This window comes from Fistularia commersonii, chromosome 22 (assembly GCF_037954325.1).
Source record: "Fistularia commersonii isolate RoL2024-O1a breed Wild chromosome 22, RoL_Fcom_v1.0, whole genome shotgun sequence".
Lineage (NCBI taxonomy): Eukaryota > Metazoa > Chordata > Actinopteri > Syngnathiformes > Fistulariidae > Fistularia > Fistularia commersonii.
Window position 1 is genome coordinate 10,418,794 of NC_141305.1, and position 15,181 is coordinate 10,433,974.

At 38.0% G+C, this 15,181-nt stretch overlaps 1 protein-coding gene across 14 annotated transcripts in view; it reads left to right on the forward strand.

Moving 5' to 3' along the window:
* Positions 1 to 13,360, forward strand: part of arvcfb (ARVCF delta catenin family member b) — a 234,626-nt gene extending 221,266 nt beyond the window's left edge. For 7 of the 14 annotated variants that reach the window (XM_086169839.1, XM_086169840.1, XM_086169845.1 and 4 more), the window contains 5 exons: positions 10 to 97; positions 1,215 to 1,268; positions 3,652 to 3,743; positions 5,704 to 5,816; positions 9,887 to 13,360. In XM_086169839.1, the coding sequence (XP_086025965.1) occupies positions 10 to 97; positions 1,215 to 1,268; positions 3,652 to 3,743; positions 5,704 to 5,805 (336 nt within the window). In that variant the 3' untranslated portion in view covers positions 5,806 to 5,816; positions 9,887 to 13,360. The remainder of the gene's footprint in view (positions 1 to 9; positions 98 to 1,214; positions 1,269 to 3,651; positions 3,744 to 5,703; positions 5,817 to 9,886) is intronic. The other 7 variants (XM_086169841.1, XM_086169842.1, XM_086169853.1 and 4 more) reach the window with 3 other exon arrangements.
* The last annotated feature ends 1,821 nt before the right edge of the window (positions 13,361 to 15,181 follow it).

Genomic DNA, 15,181 nt, shown 5'->3' on the forward strand with positions numbered 1-15,181 from the left:
TTCTCTCAGCCTACAGTGACAACAACGCCCAAAGCGACCAAGAACGGCAAGCCAGGCTATGATGACACCACTCTGCCCCTCATGGAGAAGAACCAAGGTCAGTCAGCATGACACTCTTAATACACTCTTAATCACCTTTGCTGTTGAGAGGACCGAGTGGGTGGGATTTCACTGAAGTTGCTCTTATCTAATACACAAAACAAAATCTAATCAGATTCAGTGCAGAATTATGAACAAATTCAATAAAGGGATAAAAAAAAAGAACACAACATCAGTGCATTTGGCAGCTTCTGTTGCTCCAAGTCCTCTTGTTTTCTTCTAATTAAGGTTCGACCATTTCAGGGGTGAAATAACGTGAAAGATATTGTCATGGGAGTCACATTGTTAATTTTGGGATCAGCAGCAGAATAACAATCACATTTGATGGTCTGCTAGTTCAACAAAAGCTCCCATGCCCGTATTCAATAGAATGATAAACCACTGAGTGTAACATTGTGGGTCCTGGGTTTGTTTTTGGTAGTAGCTATATTAGGATTCAGCCTGTGCAACTTCCATTCTTAAAAAAGGAAGAAGAGAAAAAAAGGGGGGGAGCTTAACTTAAAAACAGCATTTGTTTTAGAGTGTGTCAGTGGGTGCGTCCGTTTTTCTGGGGATGTGTGTGTCGTATCTCATGGCTACACTGAATTCCACTATTACCTTATCTCCTTCATGGTGGCAGTGAGTAACACAGAGGAAGGCATTAAAAGAGAAAAGAAAACCATGAATTCAAAAATATGTGTCTTGAACAGTATAAGAATGGAAAATATGGCAAAGGCAAAATTAAAGAATGAAGTCATGGGAATTCTACATTTTTAAATCCTGCAGAATTTAAGGCTATCACGGGTTTTTGCTCTAACTTGGAGTTTGCTGGGGGATTCCTCATTTTATGAGGAGGAGGAAGGGAGACTTGTTGGCCCGAAAACAAACATCTCTTTAACAGAGGAGGCATTAGCATAGCAGCAATCCATTGTCCCGAGTTTTGGCTTTGAGCCATTCTTTTTAGTTGCGTCTACACATGCCCATGAATCATGGCGATCGTGTCTGCCCGATCCCAGTTTGCGTTCCGCAATCACCGGCCAAGCACCGATATTCTGGAACGCAACAGCAGCATTTGGCTCGGTGACTCAGGTTTGTCTGTGCCGCTCTTGTACAAACAGCATATGAATGCTTTTCAGGCACCAGGAAATGTGGCAGTGGTGATATGATACCTATGGATGAGCTGGGTCCAGGTAAGAGCCAGACTGCATGATTGTCCTCAGGCTCTACTCTAATCTCTCTTTAGCATTCAATTCAGGCCTCAACTGCTTGTTAAAGCGTTGCCAAAATATTCATATTAGGTTGTATATGTCTAATCATGACACTTTGGACCCATCGTGAGACATGGCGCTCTTTGATGCTGCATGCGAGACCCCTCTCTTGTTAAGATGTTTGTACAAAGCTGGGCCTTCATTAGAAGCACTTTGCCAAACAACGTGGGTGGTTTTTAAGCACAACACAACAACACACATACTTATAAATGAAATACAGTGCTTCCCGCGCTACAGTTCCTTTTAAGTAAATGTCTCTACTGTTATTCCAACTACAAATGTGCCAGTCCTTTGTTTCTGATATTGATTGTGGTGACTGACGGTATGCGATATTTTTGTGACTTGCAATAGAGCAGGGGTGCCCACACTTTTTCCCCTTGTGAGCTACTTTTCTAATGACCATGTGAAAATGATCTACCTCCACTACAAATGCTGAATACATATTTATTTGTATATCCACTGATATACCTAACACAATAAATGTTTATGGATCTTGCACAACTGCATGAACCCTCATGGCACACTACAACAGAGTACTTTTTTGGTAAATACCTTATTCAGATGACTTGAATGGAGTCAGCAGCATAGTTGAAGTTAGCTGTGAGAAAAACGACTGCTGTTCTGACAGCTGGAATTTTAGTTCCTTCACCTTTCTCCTTCTTAGCTCACTTTTTGGAGGAAAGTCTGTGCAGTAGTTGTTATGAACGGTCTGAAAATGCCGCTCCACATTTCCCTTTTTCGGTATAGCAATGGCAAACCGGCAGATGAGTTGAAAATGACATAGTAAAAAAAGTCTACCTCCCATTCCATATGGAAGTGATACGTTTTAGTCTTTTTACTTGGTCCAGCACCCCCATTCATTTTTATACCCATAAGTTTAGAAGACATAAATTGAAGGCTAACTCGCTAGCTTGCTAGAACACGCCATTATGTGCACATGTGCGATGATACCTGTGTCAGACAAGGTCAGATTGGACAGACCGACTGTCAGTCAAGTGACAAATTTCACAGTGAGGCTGACACCTACGTTTTAATGCCATGCGATCTACCCACACTACCTTTGCGATCGAGCGGTAGATCGCGATCGACGTATTGGACACACCTGCAATAGAGGTATTATATTCAACCTTGTACCCAAAGAGATCGTATTTTCCATCAAGATCTAGGTATCCATTATAAAGCATCTCCACACTAGATATTGTGCTCAGGCTACTTAAAATACTCCGACCTTGGACTGGTTTAAAAAAACCTTCTCCGCTGACTCTCAGAATTAAGAAGGAATTCCCCTCGGGGGAATGCAGCATCGCTGTTGAATGATATTCGGAGCCATAAAATAGAAATTTTGATGAATTGTTTTACTATTCCCAACAGTTGCTTCTTGAGGTGCCTGCCAAGGGTAAAATCTGTAATGGCCATCCAGCCATGTGTGTGTTATTAATGTCTTCCATGTCACTGTGATCTTCTCAGGGTCACCATGTTCTTTGTGGACTTTTAATAAACCAAATTGAAAATGGGAAATGCATTGATATGAATCATCCCTGTCCAGTCATATTATTCTATAATTATTCAAAGATCACATAAGTGCTCTGCGGCAGGAAGCTTCTTTGTTCATGTCAAGCGCCACTTTTTTGACTGCGAGCTCTTCAGAATGTCTGTTTCTGTGGAAGACCTTTGGTTCAGAACACCTAGTCCAGACCTGGGCATTTTACGGCCCGGGGGCCACATTCGGCCCTTTATGCTTTTTTATCCTGCCGTCCAAAATGCTTTCTTTGAATATTTTAATAAATATTTTCAGTCAATATTGAATTTAGAAACTCCTTTTCTTTAATTTTGTGTGGATGATTCCATACAAAAGCGTGTCAGTACATATATATGATCATTGATGGTTTTAAAGTTGAAATAAAATAAAAAAAAAATGTAATATTTAAATTGCAATTTTCATTTTGTTCAGTGTACATGATACCTAGTTGGCCGGCGCTTAAAATTAAATAAGAAATGTGGCCCGCCAGCCAAAAATAATTGCCCAACCATGACCTAGTCATTAAGAGTTTCAGTAATCGCTTCCCAACACTCTTACAGCACAGTGAAGGTTTTAGATATGAAATGCAACCTCCTCCCCCCCAGAGGCAGTTGTATATGAGCAGTGGATCAAACACATTCAAAGGAGTTGGGTGCCAATGATTGAGGCGAAGAAAGGTTCTACAAGCATTTTCAGTTGATTGCAGTGTTTGCGATACTTCAGTTGAAACCCTGTCTTCTGATGGTGTTTTAATCACGACTAACCGCTGTTGTCTGACCTCTTTAGACGGTTATTCCACCATTGACCAAAGGGACAAAGACTGCAAATACAAGACTGGTGACAGCTCAGTGGACCTGACAGAACGAGAGCCATTGAAGGTACAACAGAGATCTCATGAGGGGTCACACAAGATAGATGTGATGATTTAATTGAAATACACCACACGTCCTCTCCCTCCATATCCCTTTCTTTCCTTCCCCTTATGTTATCTGTTGCAGTTCTCGATCAAGGCTCTTAACTCTATTTATTTGTTAAAAGATGCTAGAGTTTTTGGTTCTGTATTAATGTTCTGTAGCACGGAGCTGATGACGGTCTCAGATCTGTCAGCCGCCAGTTAATTGAGTAGAAGCTTTTGGCTCCTGCAAAATAATTAATCTGAGACTGATTAAAATACCCGCAAACAACTGCTCCTCATGGAGACAACCCTTGCCTTGGCACCGAACAGTCTGCCACATTATCAAGTGTTGGTCCGCTGATTAAACTGACTTCACACGACAGCCAGAGTTTGTCAAGTGGCGTGTAGATTGGTAATAGAGCCCACACAGGAGTCCCAGCATGCAGATGATTCCAAAGTACTTTTCACATTTATATTTTGAGCTACATTAATGCAAGATGACTGGAATTGAAGCAGCGGGAATTTAACATGAACGTCGCGACACATGACTGCAGCAATATCAGCGGACCTTAAGTGTGTGCTGGCAATTTCTAGATGGGATTTGCAGTCCTTTTCACCAATGTGTATTCTTTACCCCATCATAACCTCACTGATCCGTGTCTAAATTTAGCAAGTGGAAATAAATAAACTGTTACTGTAATTCCTTGCACGAAATCAACAGCTGTTTTTTATCCAAACTCAATCTTTAAGAATTTGGAGGACAAGGAGTTCTGCAATGCAGGCTTCACATGCTATTGCAAATTGATTTAGCTTTTTCAAACAACTTTTTGATTGATGTGTGGCCAGCACATCTAACACAGAATACGAACATTTGAAATAACAGACTTAGAAATACCTTTTTCAGATCAATTTCAATTTTAAATATTTGCTAAAATGACCTTAGAATCAGCCACCTGAAGTGATAAGTTCAAAATAATTAATGATGAACAACACAAACCCCTAACGGTATTGTGAGAGGTTCATATCAACGCCAAGGATTCGAGCTTAAATACTCAAGATCACATCCCTTGAAAAAAAGCAGGATCCGTGTTCTTATCTAGGCAAAAGTCAAGTTGTCATCAAAGTTCCAGTGCTTGATGACCAGCGAGGGTTTGTAACAGACATCAAATGATCGCAACAAATCCAAGATTCAATTTTGAAATTCTAATTTTCTTTTGTTGCATTAATCTTAGAAGTGCTTCTGTACAGAATTTGATGGAACTGCTGAAGTGCAGGATACTGTGTCTGCTGGTTGAGTGCCCAGTAGGTCACTATTACAGAATTAAATCAGCAAAGCTAAGATAAGCAGCTGTTTTAAACTTGTTTTTTTAAAGAGAATATATTTTGATTTACGTATCTTGAACCAGAACTCGATTTCTTTTATTTTTTTACACCGGCATCATGTCAGTATGCTGAAAAGTGGAATAATCGCCCTCAGAGCTGGAGCTTAAAAGGAAGTGTGTATCATTTGCACATGTGCATTTCATTGCCGCAGCGACAAGCCATGCGACAGTCAGATGCCGAGATTCGACTGTCACATTTTTAAAAAGCAGATTTTTTTATCAGCTTCCAGATCAGAGACAAGAGTAATAGTCTTATTTGTCTTCAGAGCGTAGAGGCTGTCTCTTAAATCTGCCTTCTGTACTTCCAAAGGTTTCGGCAGCTTTGAATGCAACCCGGCTGTTAAAAGTGCTATCTCCCTCTTTCATTTGCATGATATTGTGTATGCTGTTTTGTAATCACTCTGACTTCTTTTCAAGCCTCCTTAAGGCAGGGAACTAACACCGGCTTCTCTGATCTTGGGTGCATGTGAGCGTGCAAGTGTGTATGTAATTGTAAAATGTATTGACCTCTTTTTTTGCTGTTTTTTTTTTTTTTTTTAACCCATCCTCCTGTGATCACAGAATGACACAAATAGGAAACACTATATCAGGAGTAACAGGCCTGCGGTCAGTCTGGTGGACGCTTGTGATGTTAAGCCCCAGCCTGTTGATTCCTGGGTCTAATTGCATGCATGGTAGGTCTGAAAATGAAAGCACAAAAATAACAAGTTTCATCCTTGAGCTGAATCGTAGCATCCCTGTCCTCCGTTGTTTGATTCCGCTTGTTTTCCTTTCACCCTCATACTTGATTGTGTAATCCTGCTGTCAGCCAGGCACCCACAACAGTCAGCTGGACCTGTCACCCAGTCCTTCCCACTCATTTTACTTCCCTCACTGGCTTTTCACTTGCTCACTCAATTTTTTCAAGAGGTTCGAGCATGTCTCACTCCTAATGCCGTGCAGACTTCTGACAACATGATCAATTTGTCTCCTGTGTGCATGCGAGGAATATGAGCTCAACAATCCCTTAGCTTAGCCTGGGACTGAGTTGATTGACCTTCCTGAAATTTTACCCCGAACTTTTCCCTCAGCTGAGGGGTTTGGAGCGTTTTAATCAACACTTGCAGGAAAGCAGTGGCTTTTCTAACTCCTTGTTCAAGGTCCACTTCGAGCTTGTAGAGCTTTTGAAAACCAAACTGAAGGTCAAATTTGACCCCTGGCAAGTTGTTCAGTCATTTTTCCCAGCCAGTCTTGTATTGTACCCAACATTTTGGTTTTATACAACAAGCCTTTTACGTGGCCTTTGCCCAAGTTCTTCAGGACCTTTTTCACTCCTCCACAACGAATTTCATCCTTTAAGACAGTGGTATGGCCAACTAAGCGCTCATGACAAAAACTGTCACTAAAGACCTTCCAGTATTTTGTAGAGCTATTGTTGGCATTTACGAAATAAGTGTTTGAATGAAAGGGTTAACCTTTTTAAAATCTTTATTTTATGCATCACCCTTATTATTGTACGAAAAAAATTGTAATATCAACAACAGCCAAGATACTTTATTGAAGAATATAAGAGACTAGAATGCACCTTTATTCGTCCCAAAGTGGGGATATTTCAAATGCAATCATTTGTAATTATGTCTGTAGAGATCTTAGGACGAATATTGAAAAGTCACTCAAAATAAAAAAAAATAAAAAACAAGCAAAAACTGAATACAAGATGCAGGGACAAATTTTATGAAGTAATACAAAAGCAATCAAACAATGACAGAGTCAGTTAGAACATAGTAAATACATATTTCACTGTACCCTTGTACACTAAGCATAAAAAGCAGGAAAAATACAGGAAATAATAATAATAAATGAAAATATAGGATAAAAACAAAATGCAATAGAAATGGGAAAATGAAATGCTTTGTACTTAAAATAAAAATGCAACATTTACATCCTAGTTTCAATTAAATTATATTAATATTATCATGGTGTAATTTTATGGGGGCAAGATGAAAGTCTATGGAAGTAAGACATCTGCACGGCACCACAGTCACAGATTTACAGTGACAGACAAAATATTCCTTTTAAAAGTGTTCTACCCTACTGCATTTTCCAAAATTAGAGCGGCTCAGATTGAATATTTGATCACATCTCGATCATGTCTATCTGTTGCTCTAATATAAAACAACTAAAGCTTTTCTTGTATGAAAACTAGTTACATTTTGGGGAACTTTTAAGGTTGACACCAACTGCCTACACGTCTGCACCCACAGCAGGAGGCCATGGCAGCCTGTACGGAAACATACAATGTGGGTTTTATTAATCGTCACGTGTTTACAGCACTTTAATTGTCTTGAAAATTCTTGCTTGTCCCTTATGCAAAATTTGGCAAGAAAATGTTTCCTATTTCCAAGCTGTGAAATTTTCCCTGTGATAGCTCATTTTTATTTGGAAAGTAAGGATACTTTAAAAGACTACTTAGGTTTAAAATCAGTACAAAATGAGACTGGTTAATTGATAAGGTAAAAGCTCCGCAAGGGCATGAATTGAAACAAGTGTTATAACAGAACTCTGACATTTTGCAACTGCAACATCCCACTCGCAAATGTGTCAATACTACATTGTTCTTAACAACTGCGAATTTCTCCTGAGGACAAAGCAGAAATGAGGAGGCAATTCACCTGTCTGATTGAAATGTACACCTTTTACACTGGCTAACTCCCCTGACAGCCTCTGAGAAAATTGGTGGCAGAAGGATGAAGGAAAATCTCTCATCTACACTTCAGATGGATCCTCTAGAGACTGATTTATCCCTAAATGAAAAGAGGGAGAAAGGAAAAGATTTGCACACATAGACATTCAAGAACCAAGACACAAACATGCATAAGCAGAGACACTCACACTGAGAATCTGGCATAATAAATAATTCATGCATGTTGATAAGATGCTAGATATTCAAGCCTCAAAGCCTAAAGGAAATGGAATGTCAGATGAGAACCTATACAGTCAGGTTGAACATTTAAAAGGTCTGAAGTCATTGATCCAATTTTTTCTTATTTAAATTCAATATGGGACTGACAGTGTGTGCTTGCGGTTTGTTACGACGCTTGACATTTAATCCAGGCGACTTATAGAAAGCAGAATTCCGGCTCCTCTTTGTGATCGAGATCGTCTGAAATGTATTTCCCTGTAGAGTGGGTCATCTATATAAACAGACAGATCTGATTACTTTTGTCATTTAAACCTCTTCTTCCTTTTCGTTAAATACTATAACACCATTAGAAATGACAACATTTTTTTAGAGCACGGCCACATCTAAGAACGGTTTTATTTTTCCTATGCTGACCTCCAAAATCACTGCACGAGACTGTTGTGAGCGTGCAAGCTGGCTTCAGCAGCATTTCCATCTTCTCGTTTTCCCTCCTCGACCCTGATCACAGCTCTCGCTTTCTTCTTTCTCATTATCATCTCGTTACAATGGTCTTTGTTATTTCTCCACATGTCTCATCTTCATCCAATGCAGTAGCAAAGGATCACATGTAGACTCTGTAGAGATGTAGCTATATGATTGGTGATATTCAGTCTTGTTTGAATAAAAACCTTCGGTAATAGAGCGAATTGTCAGGTAAGTAATTGTACCGGTAACTTCCATTAGCACATCTGTGAACTCACTAAACACATCTTTTTGTGTCACCATTCATCATCTGAAATGACATGTCATGTGTTTGTGAAAAGTAGTTTCATTCTCCAAGTACCGTGACTGTTTTAAAAGAAACCGGTGACTTTAATTCAGCGCACATGCAAAATGCTGGCTAACTTTTAAAGAAAGGAAAGAAGTCTTTCTGAAAGTTGGAGTGTGAAAACCATAGCACAGCCTTTTGCAAGCAATGAATTTTATTCCTGCGCCACAGGATCTCCACCTGCTAACAAGCCAGTCATGCCTTAATCTGCAGCTGGAACTGGGTCTTTTATTATAGCAGCCACTCTGACAAAGCAGGTAAACACAGCTGGTGCTGAAATGGCCAATAATGGTCCTGTACTCTTTAGTTGTCAAATTCATCCAAATACCAGGGTCCAGCTTATGTAAATGGAACAAGACCTTAATTACTGTTATTCATTATGCTGCTATGACATCCCAGAATGGGGGGAAAAAAGGCCTTATGATATGCAAATGTACACTTTTCTCCTGTTTGAGAAATCTTTACCTCAAGAATTGTCACATTTCTGTCGCAAACAGGAAAAAAAAGCAAAAATGAGTACTTGAAGTAGTGAGAAAATTCATTCTTGATGGTTTTCATGACTCTTATATGTGCCAATGATAGGAGGAGTGGAAGGAGGGTAGCATGACCTTAAAACCCAGGTAGCATAAAATCCAGGAAGCGCAAAAGAAAAATACGCTTTAGCTTTCTTCCTCAGAGAGTGTTAGAGTTTGACTGCTGTTTAATCCAAATCTACTGTGCAGGTGCTTCTTGTTGTTCAACAAATCATCGATAGTGAAACAAAGAAATTACACCAGAATGGCATTCTTTTCCTTTATGTTTAAACAAATCAGTACAAGCTTTTTTAAACCATCCGGGGGCTCTATATTTACATTTCATATATTCAGAACTGAAGATTGGCTGAAACTCCTCATCTCACTCTTCATAGGATGGGGATAAAGCGTATTTTCCTCGCAGCCAGTATTCAATCATAGCATGTAGTATATATTTGCTTTTTTAACGGAAAAAGAATGTTCTAATTGGTTGTGTTTGTGTGTGTGTATGTTTGTGACCAGGCTTAAAGAAAAAAAATCAAAAAAAAGAAATAAAAATGAAAAAGAAAACAACGACTACAACACCAGAGTGACGCCCCAGCCAGAGAAGGATCTCTCATATCACCACTGCCATTTCATATGGAGCTCAAGTTTGGAGTTGAACTTTGTATAAATAAGAGGATTAAAAAGAAAAAAAAAAAGATAAATACCAATTACAACAGTGACTACCCAGCAGCAGCCAGCACTCACGCTTCTCAGAAAAAAAGGAAAAAGGATATTTAAAAAAGTGACTACTGCTACTACTTTCACATATCGACATTCCCACTGGACAGCATGAGAATTTTTAACAGTGTTGACTCTCATTGAGCTCCACCAGTGACGAAGAAGAAGACGGAAAGCTGGACCTGGTGAAGGAAGGGATGTAGCGAGGTGGAGGAAGTGAATGGAAAGTGTGTCAGAAAGAAACCTGCAGCAGAAGGAATAGTTTATTTTGTTTTCACATTTGAAAGATTCAAATGATGTGCATTATTTTTGTTTCGGGTATGCTTTCAGTTAATTTTGTAGCTCTGACCATTTTTTTTTATGATGCAACAGGTTTGGACTTTGAAAGTAACAGAATGTTTTGGGACAGATGCAGGCAAAGGAAAGTGCATAGCTTAGCATAGAGGAAAAACAGGCACTCCCGGCCTTCATGAACTCATAACCCATTCAGTTCACCATGTTACCTTTTAATTTCTTTTTTAAAAATGCACTGAGAAGCTTTGATATCCAAACGTGTGTGTCCATGGATGTCCATGTTTTAAAGTGCGGTGTCTGCAAGTCATGGTATACAGCAAAGAAAGCGATGGAGTATGTTCACTAGAGAGAGTAACTTCCAGTTCCTGGTGCATCGCAGACGGAGAAAGATAGTGACAGGGAAGAGAAACGGCAGAGAGAAGTTTTAATTCTTCAGAGTGGTCGAGCTGCCGTATGAGCCCTCATCTGCAGAGCTGTTTGTGACACGGTTTTTGAGTGTTCAGGTCAGTTGCTGTTTGTCTATGATGTGTATTAAAGAGGATATAAGACATTTTGTTTATAATTAATTTGTGTTAAAAAAAAAATAGAGGCAGAGTGTTGATGTTTTGTTGAAAAGATAGATCTAAAATCTTTTTTGGTTGGTTGGTTGGTGGGTTGGTTGGTTGGTTGGTTGGATTGGTTTATGTAAATGTATATTAGGGTCAAAAAGAAGAAAAAAAAACTTCTTAGTTGTATATTAATATCTCATTGTTTGGAAAGCACATCTCATTTGATAAAAACTCACCATGTTGGTTAGCAAGAAATGTCAACATAACTTAAATATGTGTCAAATATTGTCCAGATATGCCAACAGTCACCTATTTATATTTTCTGCTGTTAAAAACATTGCAGTAATAAGAAAAGGTGTTCGTCAGCAGTGTTCTTACTAAAGGAAAAAAAAAACATACGGTCAGCCAGTATCTTCAGAAGAGACACTCTCGAGGGGTCAAGGGTCAGCGGTAACAGGCTAAACGAGTGATGGCAGTATTTCACATCTGTTCATTTTTCCCCTCCCAGATACCTGAACTCTCGCCAGTGTAACTTACAGAGGAACGTTCAGTTGTGAGCATGAAAAGAAGGACACCTGTACAAATGTTCATATTATATTCTTTCCAAGTGCCAGTTTGTGATGTCCTGGATGTTAATCAACTCACTCACATGCAGGAAGAGAAAACAGGTGGATGAGTGGATGTGGTTCAAAGTAAAATGATGGATCTCACTGTATAAAAACAAGTATGATCATATAGTATATATTTTTACAAAGTTATAGGGGTGAGCAGTTGAAACGTTGGAAAACAGAGACGCTGAATCATGTTGCCATTTTTCTCTTGCTTTGAGAGACCGTGCTGAAAATGAACAGCGTGCAGTCTCCTCAAGCCTCGGTCTGCCTTCTGACCATTTTATCCAGAGACAGGAAGAGGATTCAAGTTATTATATCTCATGCGAATGGCATGTGCCTGCATTGATTTTTCTTTGTGATGTGATTTTATAAAGCTTGCATTTTACACAGTGTTTACAAAGGTGTAAGTTGTGGTGAAAATCAATAAACTACAAGAAAAAAAACAAAAAAAAGACAAAAAAAAATCTAGAGCCTGACCGATTTTGGAGCTGTTACCAATATTTTGGGGTAGAAAAAAAAAAATCTAATATCCATTATTTTGAGCTGCATTTGAATCATGTTATAGTCGTGCTAATTTTAACACATGAACATATTGAATAGTCTTTGACATCCATCTGCATCAGCTGTTTAAACAACAAAGTTTAATGTCAGAAAAACCTTTGGGCAGAGGACCTAAAATTCAAGTTGTCATAAAATCCTGCAACATGAAATGGCAGAGAATGTCACTTCATGTGAACGTTGTAATTTTTATGTTTGGAACCCTGGACTTAGTTAGTAACTGAAATCATCATCCAAGTCAAATGGTTATCACTGGACATCCAAAAATGGATTTGACAACATACATTCAACCAAATTTCAACATCTGAATAATATGGAGGTCCAGTTGACAACAAGAAAATATAATGTTTTCGGTACAAATGTTTCATTTGTAAAGCTTTCACATCTGGCACCGATATATCTGTGAATATTTATATCGGTCGGGCTCTAATAAAATCTACTGTATAAATCTGAATTTCAGAGGATAGAACAGTTAAAATGATACCCAGCATCCCTTTTGTGTGTTCTCAGAAGTGTGTGCTCTCATTAGATAATACTGAACCCTGTTCGACAACAAACCATGACTGCGCACTGCGGCGCTACAACCAAAGGATCTGGAGTTGTATTTGCATTGATTAAGTAAAGGATTTATTGGTTTTGTGGATGCACTCTGTGCATTAGAAGACTAAACATCCATGTGACTGTGCTGTAAGATAAAGACAAGACATACATTGAATCGAATAAAACCTACCTGTGAGGATAAAACTGATTCAAGACCGTCAAAATAAAGTACTACTCAGTAGCAAATGTGTTTGTACCTATCATGTGCCTTAACCTTTTCCATGGTAGAAAAAGATATGCGTGTTTTATATAACTTTATTCCTCCTCTTCAGCCATCATCTTCACCCACATGTTCACCCCCCTCCTGTGTCAGCCTCCCTCCCTTATCCCTCCCCTCAACTCTCACATTCTGTCACCCTTCACATCCTATTGCCCCTCCAACCCCAAGTAGTTTAGACTGTTGGTGGATTTCTGCCTTGTATTACAATGTATTATAAACTTTAAAAAAAAAAGGTAGTCTTTCAAAGATGATTTGATTTCCTAGAGGAGTAAAGTTGTTAATGCTTTCATAGCGAGCAGAAGCGATGCCACAGTGACAGAATGTATAATGTTAATTTTACTAATACCCAAGGGCAAATATTACGCTTGTTAACATAACGGAAAAATACTGGTTTGTAGACTATACATTTGGTGTGTTTTCAATAAATCATGCCTGGAAAGAAGGTGCCTCTTGACTCTGTGCCTTTATTCAGTCCACACAATACAATTTCAGCTCGACTGAGGTCAGAACTGCAGCCCCTACAGCCCTACAAGATATTATGCAAACTTCATAGAGGATCAATTATAAAATACAAAAATTTGAGTCTGTTTTGGTGCCTGCATGCTCCGCACAAAAGTTTTTGGTTTTTTTTCAACCAGAAAATTGTTACAATTGGCTGTGTGGGTTTTTTAATTCAATTCAATTTTGAAATTGAATTTGTAATTTCATCATGGATCATGGATCAAAATATATTCAGTATCTGCTGTATGTGGTGGAGTACTGGACAGTTATATCTATAGTAGACATGTGTAATGGTCCATTTTCAGTGGGTCTATAACTAAAGAAGGACCTATTTGCTGCATCTTAAGACTGAAGTTCTATGAAATGCATTTTTAATCAAATACCAAAGTCTTCAGAATTGATTTGTCTGCAGCTGGCAGCAAAGGGGGATCTATTAAAATGCACCTGAAGAATGAAGAGTGAAACATTGATTAAAATGCTGTTTATTTATTTGTTTCTTTGTTTGTTTCAATTCACCTTTAAGCATGCATGTTTAGGACTTAAAAACCAACAGTTGCACATTTTTGTTGCAGTTTTGTGTAACTGATATTTGATGAATGGAATGTTGAAAAAAAAAATATAATAAACCCTAACAAAGCTAATAATGTATAATGTCAATGTTCATTGAGCTGCCATTGTACATGCAAGCTTTCTATTATCTATTTACATCCATGTTGTAAAAATATATTGTAATTCTGGATACTTTTTCAACAGAAGACGTAGTTTCATGACAAAATGCATCGAAATTCATGATAATTTAAAATATGTAATCTTCAAAACTATCTTCATTATTCTGCAGAAGAAAATATTCCTGGTACAAAAATGTTTGTTATCAGAGATGATATATGATTTAACATCTGTGCTACAAAGCCGATGTCAGTCTTCCTATAATGTTAATTTTTTTCACCAGCAAGGTTTTGAATTTATTTTATTGTTTTAATGTTGTACCCAAAAGACAATGCACTGAATCATACCACACTATTTACATACAACATGTAACATGACAGAAGCTCAGGGCAAAAATGTAATAAATTCTGCTGTTTAACATGTCTATTCTTAACAGACAAATATTTGACATTTTACATTAACTATGCACAGACATTTCCATCACATTTATAAGCTGTATAGAATGATTAGTGACTGTTTGTACAAGCAGACTATAAGATTATGGGTACCCTCATTTTATAGCATCTATATACTTAAAGAATCGGAATTGCACAAGCGCGCACAAAGAGATAAATAAACAAAAATTAGCCATAGTAAGGTGATGAACAATGTTATCAAAAAAAAATAAAAAATTCACATTCAACAAAGATAAGGCCGACATTATTCTAAATTTGCATCCTAAAACCATCTCTTTCATTAAAATATTATGATATTTAAATGTAAATCACTCTTAGTCTCAGTACTCAAATACATAGCCAATATGCTTTGACCACACAGGTATAACCCCTTTAGGTACAGGACATCTAATTGAAAAATATTTACATTAAGAAATAACTAAAAATTGAGGTTGCATTAAGTTATCTTGCTTCACAGACCTGGAATGACCTACCCGATTGAAGTATGACAGATTTCAGGTCAATTTTATTAATACAATATTAAGGCTGTTTCTTTATCATTTTTGCAATGATTGAAAATATACAGCTAAAATGCCCTCAAATTTGTCTAAACTATTTACTTTTGTTGTAAATATCTGTTGCAGATATATCCTTTTTAACGT